Here is a 13137-nt window from a genome sequence, read left to right as displayed (position 1 = left end):
GATGTGGATAATGAATATAAAAACAAGAGTAATTGATGAGGGAGACGACATAAGAGGAAGGGGTGTGGGGAGGTGAGGTTGGGACGAGGTGCTGAGATATGGGGAGGAGGCGATGGGGCTGGCGGGTCTGTGGGTGATCCAGTGCAGACATCAAGTCCATCAAGTGTGCTTTCAAGGAGTGGAGACACTTTCTGGAGGGAGCTTGGCACCAAGTAACGGTCCTGGTGGACAACAAAAATCTCCTGTCAAGACAAAAAGGTTGGACCCTCATCAGACACATTTGGCTTTGTTTTTTGCTAGATACAATTTCGTGGTTATCTGTTGCCCAGGGGCCAAAAATGTTAAGGCTGATGCCTTGTTTAGGGGCTTTGGTGTCAGAGAAGCTCCAGAAGCCTGTGAATGTACCCACAGATAAACTTTTTGTATCTATACATCTAAGGTTAGAGGTGTTAAGAGATTCATTCCTCAGTATTGTCTGGTGATCCTGGCATAGCAAGCACTGGCTACTGGTTGTCTCGTCAAAGCGTGTGAGACCTGTGCCAGGGCAAAGACTCCTTGGTCACTTCCTGAGGGTCTGTTAAGCCCATTGTCTCTACTAACTAAGCCCTGGTCTCATTTGTCCATGGACTTCATAACAGATCTTCCTTCCTCCAAGGGGAAAATGGTAGTCTGGGTTACTGTAGATCGTTTTACTAAAATGTCACCTGGTTGTGTTAAAAAAGAAAATGACCCTATGCTAAGACACTTGCTTATCTGTTTGTACATCATATACTTCGACTCCATGGTATTCCTGTAAACTTTGAGTGAGATAGGGGTGTACAATTTGTGTTGAGCTTCTGGAGGGCATTAAATGACAAAGTGCCTTTCCCCCAGAAACGGCCAAACTGAAAGGCTTAACCAATCTCTAGAGCAGTACCTTAGATGTTATGTCTCTGATTGTCAGGAAAAGTGGTCTGAGTTTTTACCCATGGCAGAATTCTCCCTCAACAACCACATCAGTTCCTCAACACAATTGCCCCCCTTCTTTTGTAATTATGGGTTTCATCCTAAACTCTCCTCCGTACCCAACCAAGAGACCCAGTTCTTGTCTGTAAAGGAAGTAACCAAAAAGTTGTGCACAGTTCGGGCCAAAAGTCTGGTGACACTTAAATCAAATATGCTAATCGTAAACGTCTACGAAGAACTTACGACTCCTGTTTCATAAGTCTCTGCTCAAGAAATATATTCCACCTGCAGTATCTTGTACTCCGCTTCCTCCTCTGGTCATAAAGGGAGGGGAAATTGGAGTTTGAAGTGGAACGAATCCTAGATTCTCGAAGGGTTCTTAATTCATTACAGTACTTGGTGCATTGGAAAGGTTACGGTCCAGATGAACGAACCTGGGTAACTGCTAGGGACCTCCATGCTCCTGGCTTGGTTATGAAATTCCATTTGTCTTCCCCTCCAAGCCTGGGGGCCCCTCATCAAGAGGGTGTTCTCTTGTCATAAGCCGAGCCGCGCGCTCGGCTCCCTGCACTGCTGGAGCACGCGGCTGGCCTGTAAAAAGGTGACGATGGCAGCCCTGGTAGCCGTGCCAGCAGAATCCTTAGTTACCACGTTGGGCCCGCACCACCCTTCGGCCGGGCATTCAGCTGTGCGTGCTTACTATGATGCTGACTGGCAGGTGCCGGGAGGTTGGAGACCGATAGTTGCTGACCTTGCTTATTGACCACGTATTATTGTGTTTGTCTGTCTTGTACGCATTTTGTGTACCATGCTTCATTTATCCATCTGTGAACATATTGCTGATGTGTCTTGCCAAAAATTTCCATTTTTGTCTCATCTGTCCATAGGACATTTTCCCAGAAGCATTGTGGCTTGTCAACAGGTAGTTTGGTAAATTCCAGTCTTTTTTTTCAACAATGGTGTCTCCTTGGTCATCTTCCATGAAGTCCACTTTGGATGGTGCGATCTGACACCGATGTTCACCTTTATTCTCTTTAGATGTTTTTCTGGGCTCTCTTCCTATTTTCTATCATCTGTTTGATTTGTCATCAGTTTTCCTCCTGCGGCCACATCCATGGACGTTGGCTACGGTCCCATGGAGCTTACATGAATAATATGCGTAACTGTATTTACTGGAACATCAAGCTGCTTGGAGATATAGGTCTTATAACCTTCACCTTTTAACTTGTTTGTCTATAGTTTTCTTTCTAATCTCCTGAGACAACTCTTTCCTTTGCTTCCTCTGGTTTTCTTCCCTAACAGTTGTTGTCTGGGCTCTTTGGCAATGCTTAATGTTATACATCTAGTTTCTTTGTAGGTGTGATGGTTTTCAGAACTGACCCCAGTAGTCCAGATGTGTCTCCTCCTCCTCCTCCTCACTAGAGCTCTATACAGGGGGACAATCTCCTCTTTGTAGTGAGGAGGAGGCAGGAATACTGGGCTCAGTCCCCTCATTGTCTCTCTCCATCCCCAGGATTACACCATAGTGAAGAAGACATGGGGGGAGGGTGTGGCCTTCCCCCAGGAGTCAGGAGGGCGGAGCAGGGCCCGGGGCCCCATCACGGAGCCTCCATCACTGATACATGAGCAGAAGATCCTAGAACTCACCCACAGGATGACTGAGCTGCTGACTGGAGAGGTGACACTGGGGAATGCTGGGAGATGATAGAGTAATCCAGGAGGCAGCAGGCTGGGGGGGATGACTGTGTGATCATTGTGTGTGTCAGGTTCCTATAAGGTGTCAGGATGTGGCCGTCTATTTCTCCATCGAGGAGTGGGAGTATGTAGAAGGACACAAGGATCTGTACCGGGGGGAGCTGCCGCTCATGATGGAGGATCAGCCGCCCGGCCTCACAGCACAAGGTAAGAGGAGACCTTCCTGATTCTAGAGAGCAGGGGGGAGGGGCCCCTACTTCCTCCTCCTCCCCCTCCTCCTCCCATCCTCCTCCCATCCTCCTCCTCCCCCCATCCTCCCATCCTCCTCCTCAGCTCCTCCTCCCATCCTCCTCCTGATGACATGTAGCAGTGTATAATGGATTGGCTCCCTGTGTGTTCCCTACAGATGGAGGCAGTGACAGGAATCCACCAGAGAGGTGTCCCCGTCCTCTGTATTCCCAGGACTGTCCAGAGGGAAATGTCCCAGCAGACAATCAGCAGGTAGATGGCGCTAAGTTTTCATGATATTGATGTTTATAAAGTGATTGAACCAAAGATCATTTTCCACTTTCTCTTCTCTGTTTAGGTTAAAGATCTGATTGATATTAAGGTTGAGGTTATAGATGAAGCTGAAGCGGAGACAGATTTCATGGCCGATCACCAATGTACGGAGGGATCTTCTTTTAATTTATTTCCTTAAAGACTCTCATAACTATTAGGGTATGTGCACACTATGGAATCTGTGTGGATAATATCCCGCGGATCCCCACACGGGTGGATTTCGCCGTCCGCCTGAAGAGTTGACATGTCAACGGAATCCACCCGAGCATAGAGTGGAGTCTATGGGATGGACAGAGAGTCAAGCAGGAGCGCGTGTGGGGATCCGCAGGATATTATCCGCACAGATTCCGTAGTGTGCACACACCCTAACACCTGATCATCACAAAACAGATGATCTTCCTTTTCTGTGTTCCCTGCAGATGCAGTTCATGGTCGACCAGAGAGGTGTCCCCGTCCTCTGTATTCCCAGGACTGTCCAGAGGGAAATGTCCCAGCAGACAGTCAGCGGGTAGGTGGCGCTAATGTCTCCACAATATAGGACCATAAAGTGATTGACCTTTGATTCATTTAAATCTCTTTTTCCTGTCTGTTTAGGGTGAAGATCTCATTGATCCTAAGGTTGCAGATTTCTTGATCGATCACCAGTGTAAGGAGGGGGAGATGTTTATTGTTTGTAAAAGAAAAACTTCCCCTAGATCCTCCTCCTCCTCCCATCCTCCCCCCATCCTCCTCCTCCTCCTGATGCCATGTAGCAGTGTATAATGGATTGGCTCCCTGTGTGTTCCCAACAGATGCACTCATCGATGGAAATCCACCAGAGAGGTGTCCCCGTCCTCTGTATTCCCAGGACTGTCCAGAGGGAAGTCATAATATTAAGGTGGAGGATGAAGCAGAAGAAGAGAGGATGATGGGCGATCCCCCGTGTATGAGTGAGGTGAAGGAGGAGGAGGCGCCGGCAGCTGCTATACCAGGTAGGGGAGAATGGAGTATAGTGAGTGAGGTGGTAGCGGCACATAAAGATTCCTGCGTCCTATGGATCCTATCATACTCCAGGAGTAACACTAGGGACAACATCGGTATTTGGGGTTCAACAGCTGTGAAGAATGGCTGCACTAACCTGCAGGACTGGAGAAGCTAACTTTTAAAATGTTAAGGTGTTTTCCCTTAGTCCCATTAGCAGCACAACTGATTTAGTGTCTGCACCCGTGGAAGCCAGCAGGACATGATGGGAGGGCTTTAAGGTTTTAGCACCATACTTTCTTCCCTGAAACAGCACTAGTAGGTTTTCAACTTTCTTTATGGCCTTAGTACGCTCCAGGTACATCCTAAGATCTGTAACAACATCTAGTGATGAATAGTCAAACTCTTCCTCCGTGCCAACCAGGGCTAAAGGCTGGAAGAACATTGATCTGGTTTAGGTTTGCAAACAAAACAATCTTTGGCTTGAAATATTGTAACAACCTAAGAATTATTGTCAGGATCAGCGGACGTGAGCCCGCTATGTCACGTGGCCGTCTATCCTTAAGGGCGTTGTCTAAGCCTATCCTCTGTTCTTCACAAGATACTCCTGAGGGTGGAACTAGACTTTCCCAGAGGATACGCCAGGTCGCGACCTTCTGAGATAGACAAAGCAGGTGACAGCTAGTCCAGGCAGATCAGATGGCAAGGGTGGACAACCAGTATGTCTTAGCAACAATAATGCACACAGGACAAACCAGATGAAAGTAACGGTTGCAGGTGACGGATGCTGAGGACGAAGAAACAGGTAAAGTTCACACAGGGCGGATAACCAGATGCAGGAATGGTAGCAGGAGCAAACACGGCTTGGGTCAGGTTCACACACAGGACGCAGGTATACTGGAAGCAACTGGGAGTGCAGGATCAAACAACAGGAACTCCAGGGAAGGAGGACACCACAGCGGGAACACAGGAACCAGGGCAGGAATTACAGGAACACAGGAACGCTATTGCAGAGCAAATGCATGAACACCTTTGCAGGACCGAAGTACCTTGACGCTCAGGCAGAGCACATGTGCAGGAAGCTTCCCTAAATGGCTAAGACACAGGTGCAAGGTAATTAAGACACAGAGCAGTGTGCACACGCCCCCTCTAGTGGCTAGATGTATACTGCAGCAAGGAAAGAGAGGACACATGTTGCTCCATGCAGCTAAGGCCGAAAGCCACGACAGTGAGTAAGAAGACGTCGGCCAGAATACCTGGCCGCCGTTACAATTACTTTATCGAGCAGGAAGATAATGGAAGGTTCTTCAGCATCTAGCGCCTGAAGTTCTCCCACTCTTTTAGCTATTGTTTTCGCTAACAAAAAGGCTCCCTTCAGAGAAAGGAGCTTAAGGTCCACCTGATCCAGAGGTTCGAAGCCGCTTCAAAACCAGTCGAAGATGCCAAGGATTAACTAGTCTAATAATGGTGGACCTCAACATAGAGACCGCACTGGAAAAATCCATAATCTTCAGAATCTGGAGCAGTTTCTTCTTCAGGAGTGCAGTCTCTGATAGAGCTTGGCACTAAACCCTTCCTGAAGGAAGTCCAAGATCTGGGCGACTTTAGGCTCCTGAGGATTCATCTCTCTGGGGGCAGCCCAACACAAAAAAATGTCCTTATCCTCTCATAGGACCTGTTGGTTGCCTCACTCCTAGAGTGAGATGGCGTTTTCAACACCTGAGAGATGCCTCTGGTTCTCAATATGGTCCAGTCAGCTTCCAGGCAGTCAGGTTAAAGGCTTTGAGATTCTCGCAATATCGACTGTCCTGAGATATTAGATCTTGTCTGAGAGGCAACCTCCAGAACCTCCCCTGGCTCATTAGCATAGGTTGGGAGAACCAGGACCTCTTGGGCCAGAATGGAATGATGACCACTACTGAGGCTTGATCTTTCCTGATCTTCTTCAGGTCTCTTTGGATCATGGAGATCAGTGAGAAAACAAGCTAGACGAAAATGTCAAGGTAAAGACATTGCATCCACCACCGCAGGGTCCTCTCCTCGCTACAAGGAGCAGAACATCTCTAGCTTGGTGTTGCTTCTTGTAGCCATCAAGTCTATCTTAGGCAGTCCCCACCTCTGTCTGATAACCTCCTCGTTCGGGGACCTCTCCCTTGAAACTATATGACCACGACTCAGATGATCTGCTAGGACGTTCTGATTTCCTCTGATGTGGGTTTGCGGATAACTTTGTTATTCTCCCCTCTGCCCAAGAAAAGATCCTCTCCACACACTCATGCCATAAGCCATACGTCAGTCCGTATCTTCACTGGATTGTTCGCTAGTTTCTGTGAAAAGTGAAGAAGAGCTGTGTAGATGGCCCTGAGTGCTTTTACGTTGGACAGGAGAAGACTCTTCCCCCCCCCCCACCCCCCGGCCAGCTCCCTGTCATGCAGAGGCCTTGCAGATGTGTTCCTCAACCTGTCTCTAAAACGTCTGTTGTAAGCGCCAACCATGCTGGTTCCTCAAGATCCTCCATCTCTCACCACCAATTCATTGATCTCTTCATTTGTGTGGAGGGGGACATGCATAGTCTATGGCCGGAATTATCGCTCCTGTGGAATAGGCCCCTTACACAAAGCACTGTGGAGGAGTCAGGGGACCTACGTATAGTGGGGGAGTGATTTAACTTCCTTACAATATTCCCCTGTCCTTCAGCCTCACAGAGGTGGAGACCCCCCCATCAGTTGTGCTGCTGATGAGGACGATAGGGAAAACTCGGTGTAATGTCATGTACTTACCCCTCTGGGCTCCAGCACTGCCAGTCGTGTTTGCCGATCTCTGATACTCTCAGACATCTCACCACGTTTCTTATGCTTTTTAAAGTTTTTTTTTTTGTTGTTGTTTCTTGCCATTGGCTTAGTTGTATATCTCCATCATGTATTATGAATCACATTCAGACGCCATTTAACCAATTAAATGCTGGGACCACTAGCGCTCGTGGCATTTCCCTTACTGACAGGAGAGATTCCCTTACTGACATCCATATAGGATAGATTCCCTTACTGACATCCATATAGGAGAGATTCCCTTACTGACATCCGTATAGGAGAGATTCCCTTCCTGACATCTGTATAGGAGAGATTCCCTTACTGACATCCATACAGGAGAGATTCCCTTACTGACATCCGTATAGGAGAGATTCCCTTACTGACATCCATACAGGAGAGATTCCCTTACTGACATCCGTATATATGAGAGAGATTCTCTTACTGACATCCATATAGGAGAGATTCCCTTACTGACATCCGTATAGGAGAGATTCTCTTACTGACACCTGTATAGGAGAGATTCCCTTACTGACATCCATACAGGAGAGATTCCCTTACTGACATCCGTATAGGGGAGATTCCCTTACTGACATCCGTATAGGAGAGATTCCCTTACTGACATCTGTATATAGGAGAGATTCCCTTACTGACATCCGTATAGGAGAGATTCCCTTACTGACATCCATACAGGAGAGATTCCCTTACTGACATCCATACAGGAGAGATTCCCTTACTGACATCCGTATAGGAGAGATTCCCTTACTGACATCTGTATAGGAGAGATTCCCTTAGGGCGCTATTCCACAGTAACGATAATCGGCCGGATCGACCCCATTTGGCCGGATTCGGCCGATCATCGTTCGGTGAAATAGAGAGAACGATCAGCCAATGATCGTGTCATCGGCTGATCGTTCATTTAGGGCCAGACCTAAAATCATCGTTCCCCCACCGCGCATCGCTACTGTTGAATAGCGGAAGAAACAGCAGCAGCAGCATACATTACCTGTCCAGGCTTCTCCGCGCTGTCTTCATCCCAGGGTCCAGGGTCCAGATTCCCTTACTGACATCCCTATAGGAGAGATTCCCTTACTGACATCCCTATAGGAGAGATTCTCTTACTGACATCCGTATAGGAGAGATTCCCTTACTGACATCCGTATAGGAGAGATTCCCTTACTGACATCCCTATAGGAGAGATTCCCTTACTGACATCCGTATAGGAGAGATTCCCTTACTGACATCCGTACAGGAGAGATTCCCTTACTGACATCCGTATAGGAGAGATTTCCTTACTGACATCCGTATATATGAGAGAGATTCTCTTACTGACATCCGTATATATGAGAGAGATTCTCTTACTGACATCCGTATATATGAGAGAGATTCTCTTACTGACATCCGTATATATGAGAGAGATTCTCTTACTGACATCCGTTTCGGGGGGGATTCCCTTACTGACATCCGTGTAGGAGAGATTCCCTTACTGACATCCCTATAGGAGAGATTCCCTTACTGACATCCGTATATATGAGAGAGATTCCCTTACTGACATCCGTATAGGAGAGATTCCCTTACTGACATCTGTATATATGAGAGAGCTTCCCTTACTGACATCCGTATAGGAGAGATTCCCTTACTGACATCTGTATATATGAGAGAGATTCTCTTACTGACATCCGTATAGGAGAGATTCCCTTACTGACATCCGTATAGGAGAGATTCCTTTACTGACATCCGTATAGGAGAGATTCCCTTACTGACATCCGTATAGGAGAGATTCCCTTACTGACATCCGTATAGGAGAGATTCTCTTCCTGACATCCGTATAGGAGATTCCCTTACTGACATCCCTATAAGAGAGATTCTCTTACTGACATTCATATAGTAGAGATTCCCTTACTGACATCCGTATATATGAGAGAGATTCCCTTACTGACATCCGTATAAGAGATTCCCTTACTGACATCCGTATAGGAGAGATTCCCTTACTGACATTTATATATAGGAGAGATTCCCTTACTGACATCTGTATATAGGAGAGATTCCCTTACTGACCTCCGTATAGGAGAGATTCCCTTACTGACATCTATATATAGGAGAGATTCCCTTACTGACATCCCTATAGGAGAGATTCCCTTACTGACATCCGTATAGGAGAGATTCTCTTACTGACATCCGTGTAGGAGAGATTCCCTTACTGACATCCGTGTAGGAGAGATTCCCTTACTGACATATGTATATAGGAGAGATTCCCTTACTGACATCCGTATAGTAGAGATTCCCTTACTGACATCTGTATATATGAGAGATTCCCTTGCTGACATCTGTATATATGAGAGAGATTCCTTTACTGACATCCGTATAGGGGAGATTCCCTTACTGACATCCGTATAGGAGAGATTCCCTTACTGACATCCGTATAGGAGAGATTCCCTTACTGACATCCGTATAGGAGAGATTCCCTTACTGACATCCGTAAAGGAGAGATTCCCTTACTGACATCCGTATAGGAGAGATTCTCTTACTGACATCCCTATAGGAGAGATTCCCTTACTGACATCCGTATAGGAGAGATTCCCTTACTGACTTCTGTATATAGGAGAGATTCCCTTACTGACATCTGTATATAGGAGAGATTCCCTTACTGACCTCCGTGTAGGAGAGATTCCCTTACTGACATCTGTATAGGAGATTCCCTTACTGACATCCGTATAGGAGAGATTCCCTTACTGACATCCGTATAGGAGATTCCCTTACTGACATCCGTATAGGAGAGATTCCCTTACTGACATCTGTATATAGGAGAGATTCCCTTACTGACATCCGTATAGGAGAGATTCCCTTACTGACATCTGTATATAGGAGAGATTCCCTTACTGACATCCGTATAGGAGAGATTTCCTTACTGACATCCGTATATATGAGAGAGATTCTCTTACTGACATCCGTATATATGAGAGAGATTCTCTTACTGACATCCGTATATATGAGAGAGATTCTCTTACTGACATCCGTATATATGAGAGAGATTCTCTTACTGACATCCGTTTCGGGGGGGATTCCCTTACTGACATCCGTGTAGGAGAGATTCCCTTACTGACATCCCTATAGGAGAGATTCCCTTACTGACATCCGTATATATGAGAGAGATTCCCTTACTGACATCCGTATAGGAGAGATTCCCTTACTGACATCTGTATATATGAGAGAGCTTCCCTTACTGACATCCGTATAGGAGAGATTCCCTTACTGACATCTGTATATATGAGAGAGATTCCCTTACTGACATCCGTATAGGAGAGATTCCTTTACTGACATCCGTATAGAAGAGATTCCCTTACTGACATCCGTATAGGAGAGATTCCCTTACTGACATCCGTATAGGAGAGATTCTCTTCCTGACATCCGTATAGGAGATTCCCTTACTGACATCCCTATAAGAGAGATTCTCTTACTGACATTCATATAGTAGAGATTCCCTTACTGACATCCGTATATATGAGAGAGATTCCCTTACTGACATCCGTATAAGAGATTCCCTTACTGACATCCGTATAGGAGAGATTCCCTTACTGACATTTATATATAGGAGAGATTCCCTTACTGACATCTGTATATAGGAGAGATTCCCTTACTGACCTCCGTATAGGAGAGATTCCCTTACTGACATCTATATATAGGAGAGATTCCCTTACTGACATCCCTATAGGAGAGATTCCCTTACTGACATCCGTATAGGAGAGATTCTCTTACTGACATCCCTATAGGAGAGATTCCCTTACTGACATCCGTATAGGAGAGATTCCCTTACTGACATCCGTATATATGAGAGAGATTCCCTTACTGACATCCATATATGAGAGAGATTCTCTTACTGAAATCCGTATATATGAGAGAGATTCTCTTACTGACATCCGTATATATGAGAGAGATTCTCTTACTGACATCCGTGTAGGAGAGATTCCCTTACTGACATCCGTGTAGGAGAGATTCCCTTACTGACATATGTATATAGGAGAGATTCCCTTACTGACATCCGTATAGTAGAGATTCCCTTACTGACATCTGTATATATGAGAGATTCCCTTGCTGACATCTGTATATATGAGAGAGATTCCTTTACTGACATCCGTATAGGGGAGATTCCCTTACTGACATCCGTATAGGAGAGATTCCCTTACTGACATCCGTATAGGAGAGATTCCCTTACTGACATCCGTATAGGAGAGATTCCCTTACTGACATCCGTATAGGAGAGATTCCCTTACTGACATCCGTAAAGGAGAGATTCCCTTACTGACATCCGTATAGGAGAGATTCTCTTACTGACATCCCTATAGGAGAGATTCCCTTACTGACATCCGTATAGGAGAGATTCCCTTACTGACTTCTGTATATAGGAGAGATTCCCTTACTGACATCTGTATATAGGAGAGATTCCCTTACTGACCTCCGTGTAGGAGAGATTCCCTTACTGACATCTGTATAGGAGATTCCCTTACTGACATCCGTATAGGAGAGATTCCCTTACTGACATCCGTATAGGAGATTCCCTTACTGACATCCGTATAGGAGAGATTCCCTTACTGACATCTGTATATAGGAGAGATTCCCTTACTGACATCCGTATATATGAGAGAGATTCTCTTCCTGACATCTGTATAGGAGAGATTCCCTTACTGACATCTCTATAGGAGAGATTTCTTTACTGACATCCGTATATATGAGAGAGATTCTCTTACTGACATCCGTACAGGAGAGATTCCCTTACTAACATCCGTATAGGAGAGATTCCCTTACTGACATCTGTATATAGGAGAGATTCCCTTACTGACATCCATATAGGAGAGAGATTCTCTTACTGACATCTGTATAGGAGAGATTCCCTTACTGACATCCGTGTAGGAGAGATTCCCTTACTGACATCCGTATATATGAGAGAGATTCCCTTACTGACATCCGTATAGGAGAGATTCCCTTACTGACATCCGTATAGGAGAGATTCCCTTACTGACATCCGTATAGGAGAGATTCCCTTACTGACATCCGTATAGGAGAGATTCCCTTACTGACATCCGTATAGGAGAGATTCCCTTACTGACATCCGTATAGGAGAGATTCCCTTACTGACATCCGTATAGGAGAGATTCCCTTACTGACATCCGTATAGGAGAGATTCCCTTACTGACATCCGTATAGGAGAGATTCCCTTACTGACATCCTGTATATAGGAGAGATTCCCTTACTGACATTTATATATAGGAGAGATTCCCTTACTGACCTCCGTATAGGAGAGATTCCCTTACTGACATCTATATATAGGAGAGATTCCCTTACTGACATCCGTATAGGAGAGATTCTCTTACTGACATCCCTATAGGAGAGATTCCCTTACTGACATCCGTATAGGAGAGATTCCCTTACTGACATCCGTATATATGAGAGAGATTCCCTTACTGACATCCGTATATATGAGAGAGATTCTCTTACTGACATCCGTATATATGAGAGAGATTCTCTTACTGACATCCGTATATATGAGAGAGATTCTCTTACTGACATCCGTATAGGAGAGATTCTCTTCCTGACATCCATATAGTAGAGATTCCCTTACTGACATCCATATATATGAGAGAGATTCCCTTACTGACATCCGTATAAGAGATTCCCTTACTGACATCCGTATAGGAGAGATTCCCTTACTGACATCCGTATAGGAGAGATTCCCTTACTGACATCCGTATAGGAGAGATTCCCTTACTGACATCTATATATAGGAGAGATTCCCTTACTGACCTCCGTATAGGAGAGATTCCCTTACTGACCTCCGTATAGGAGAGATTCCCTTACTGACCTCCGTATAGGAGAGATTCCCTTACTGACATCCGTATAGGAGAGATTCCCTTACTGACATCCGTATAGGAGAGATTCCCTTACTGACATCCGTATAGGAGAGATTCCCTTACTGACATCCGTATAGGAGAGATTCCCTTACTGACATCCGTATAGGAGAGATTCTCTTACTGACATCCCTATAGGAGAGATTCTCTTACTTACATCCCTATAGGAGAGATTCCCTTACTGACATCCGTATAGGAGAGATTCCCTTACTGACATCCGTATAGGAGAGATTCCCTTACTGACATCCGTATAGGAGAGATTCCCT

The 13137-nt window shown here is 45.6% G+C and overlaps 2 protein-coding genes across 3 annotated transcripts in view; one reads left to right on the top strand and one right to left on the bottom strand.

Annotated features, from left to right (window-relative positions):
- LOC138797178 (zinc finger protein 300-like) overlaps nt 1–13137 on the bottom strand; it is an 898668-nt gene that overhangs the window by 222787 nt on the left and 662744 nt on the right. The window lies entirely within an intron of this gene.
- Nucleotides 1–13137, top strand: part of LOC138797158 (zinc finger protein ZFP2-like) — a 427215-nt gene that overhangs the window by 408020 nt on the left and 6058 nt on the right. The window contains exons 3-6 of the mRNA XM_069976982.1: nt 3227–3305; nt 3621–3709; nt 3796–3847; nt 3993–4172. Coding sequence (XP_069833083.1) covers nt 3227–3305; nt 3621–3709; nt 3796–3847; nt 3993–4172 — 400 coding nt within the window. The remainder of the gene's footprint in view (nt 1–3226; nt 3306–3620; nt 3710–3795; nt 3848–3992; nt 4173–13137) is intronic.

This window comes from Dendropsophus ebraccatus, chromosome 7 (assembly GCF_027789765.1).
Source record: "Dendropsophus ebraccatus isolate aDenEbr1 chromosome 7, aDenEbr1.pat, whole genome shotgun sequence".
In the NCBI taxonomy this organism is placed as follows: Eukaryota; Metazoa; Chordata; class Amphibia; order Anura; family Hylidae; genus Dendropsophus; species Dendropsophus ebraccatus.
The sequence above is the reverse complement of the archived record's forward strand: the minus strand, read 5'-3'. Positions and strand labels throughout refer to the sequence as shown.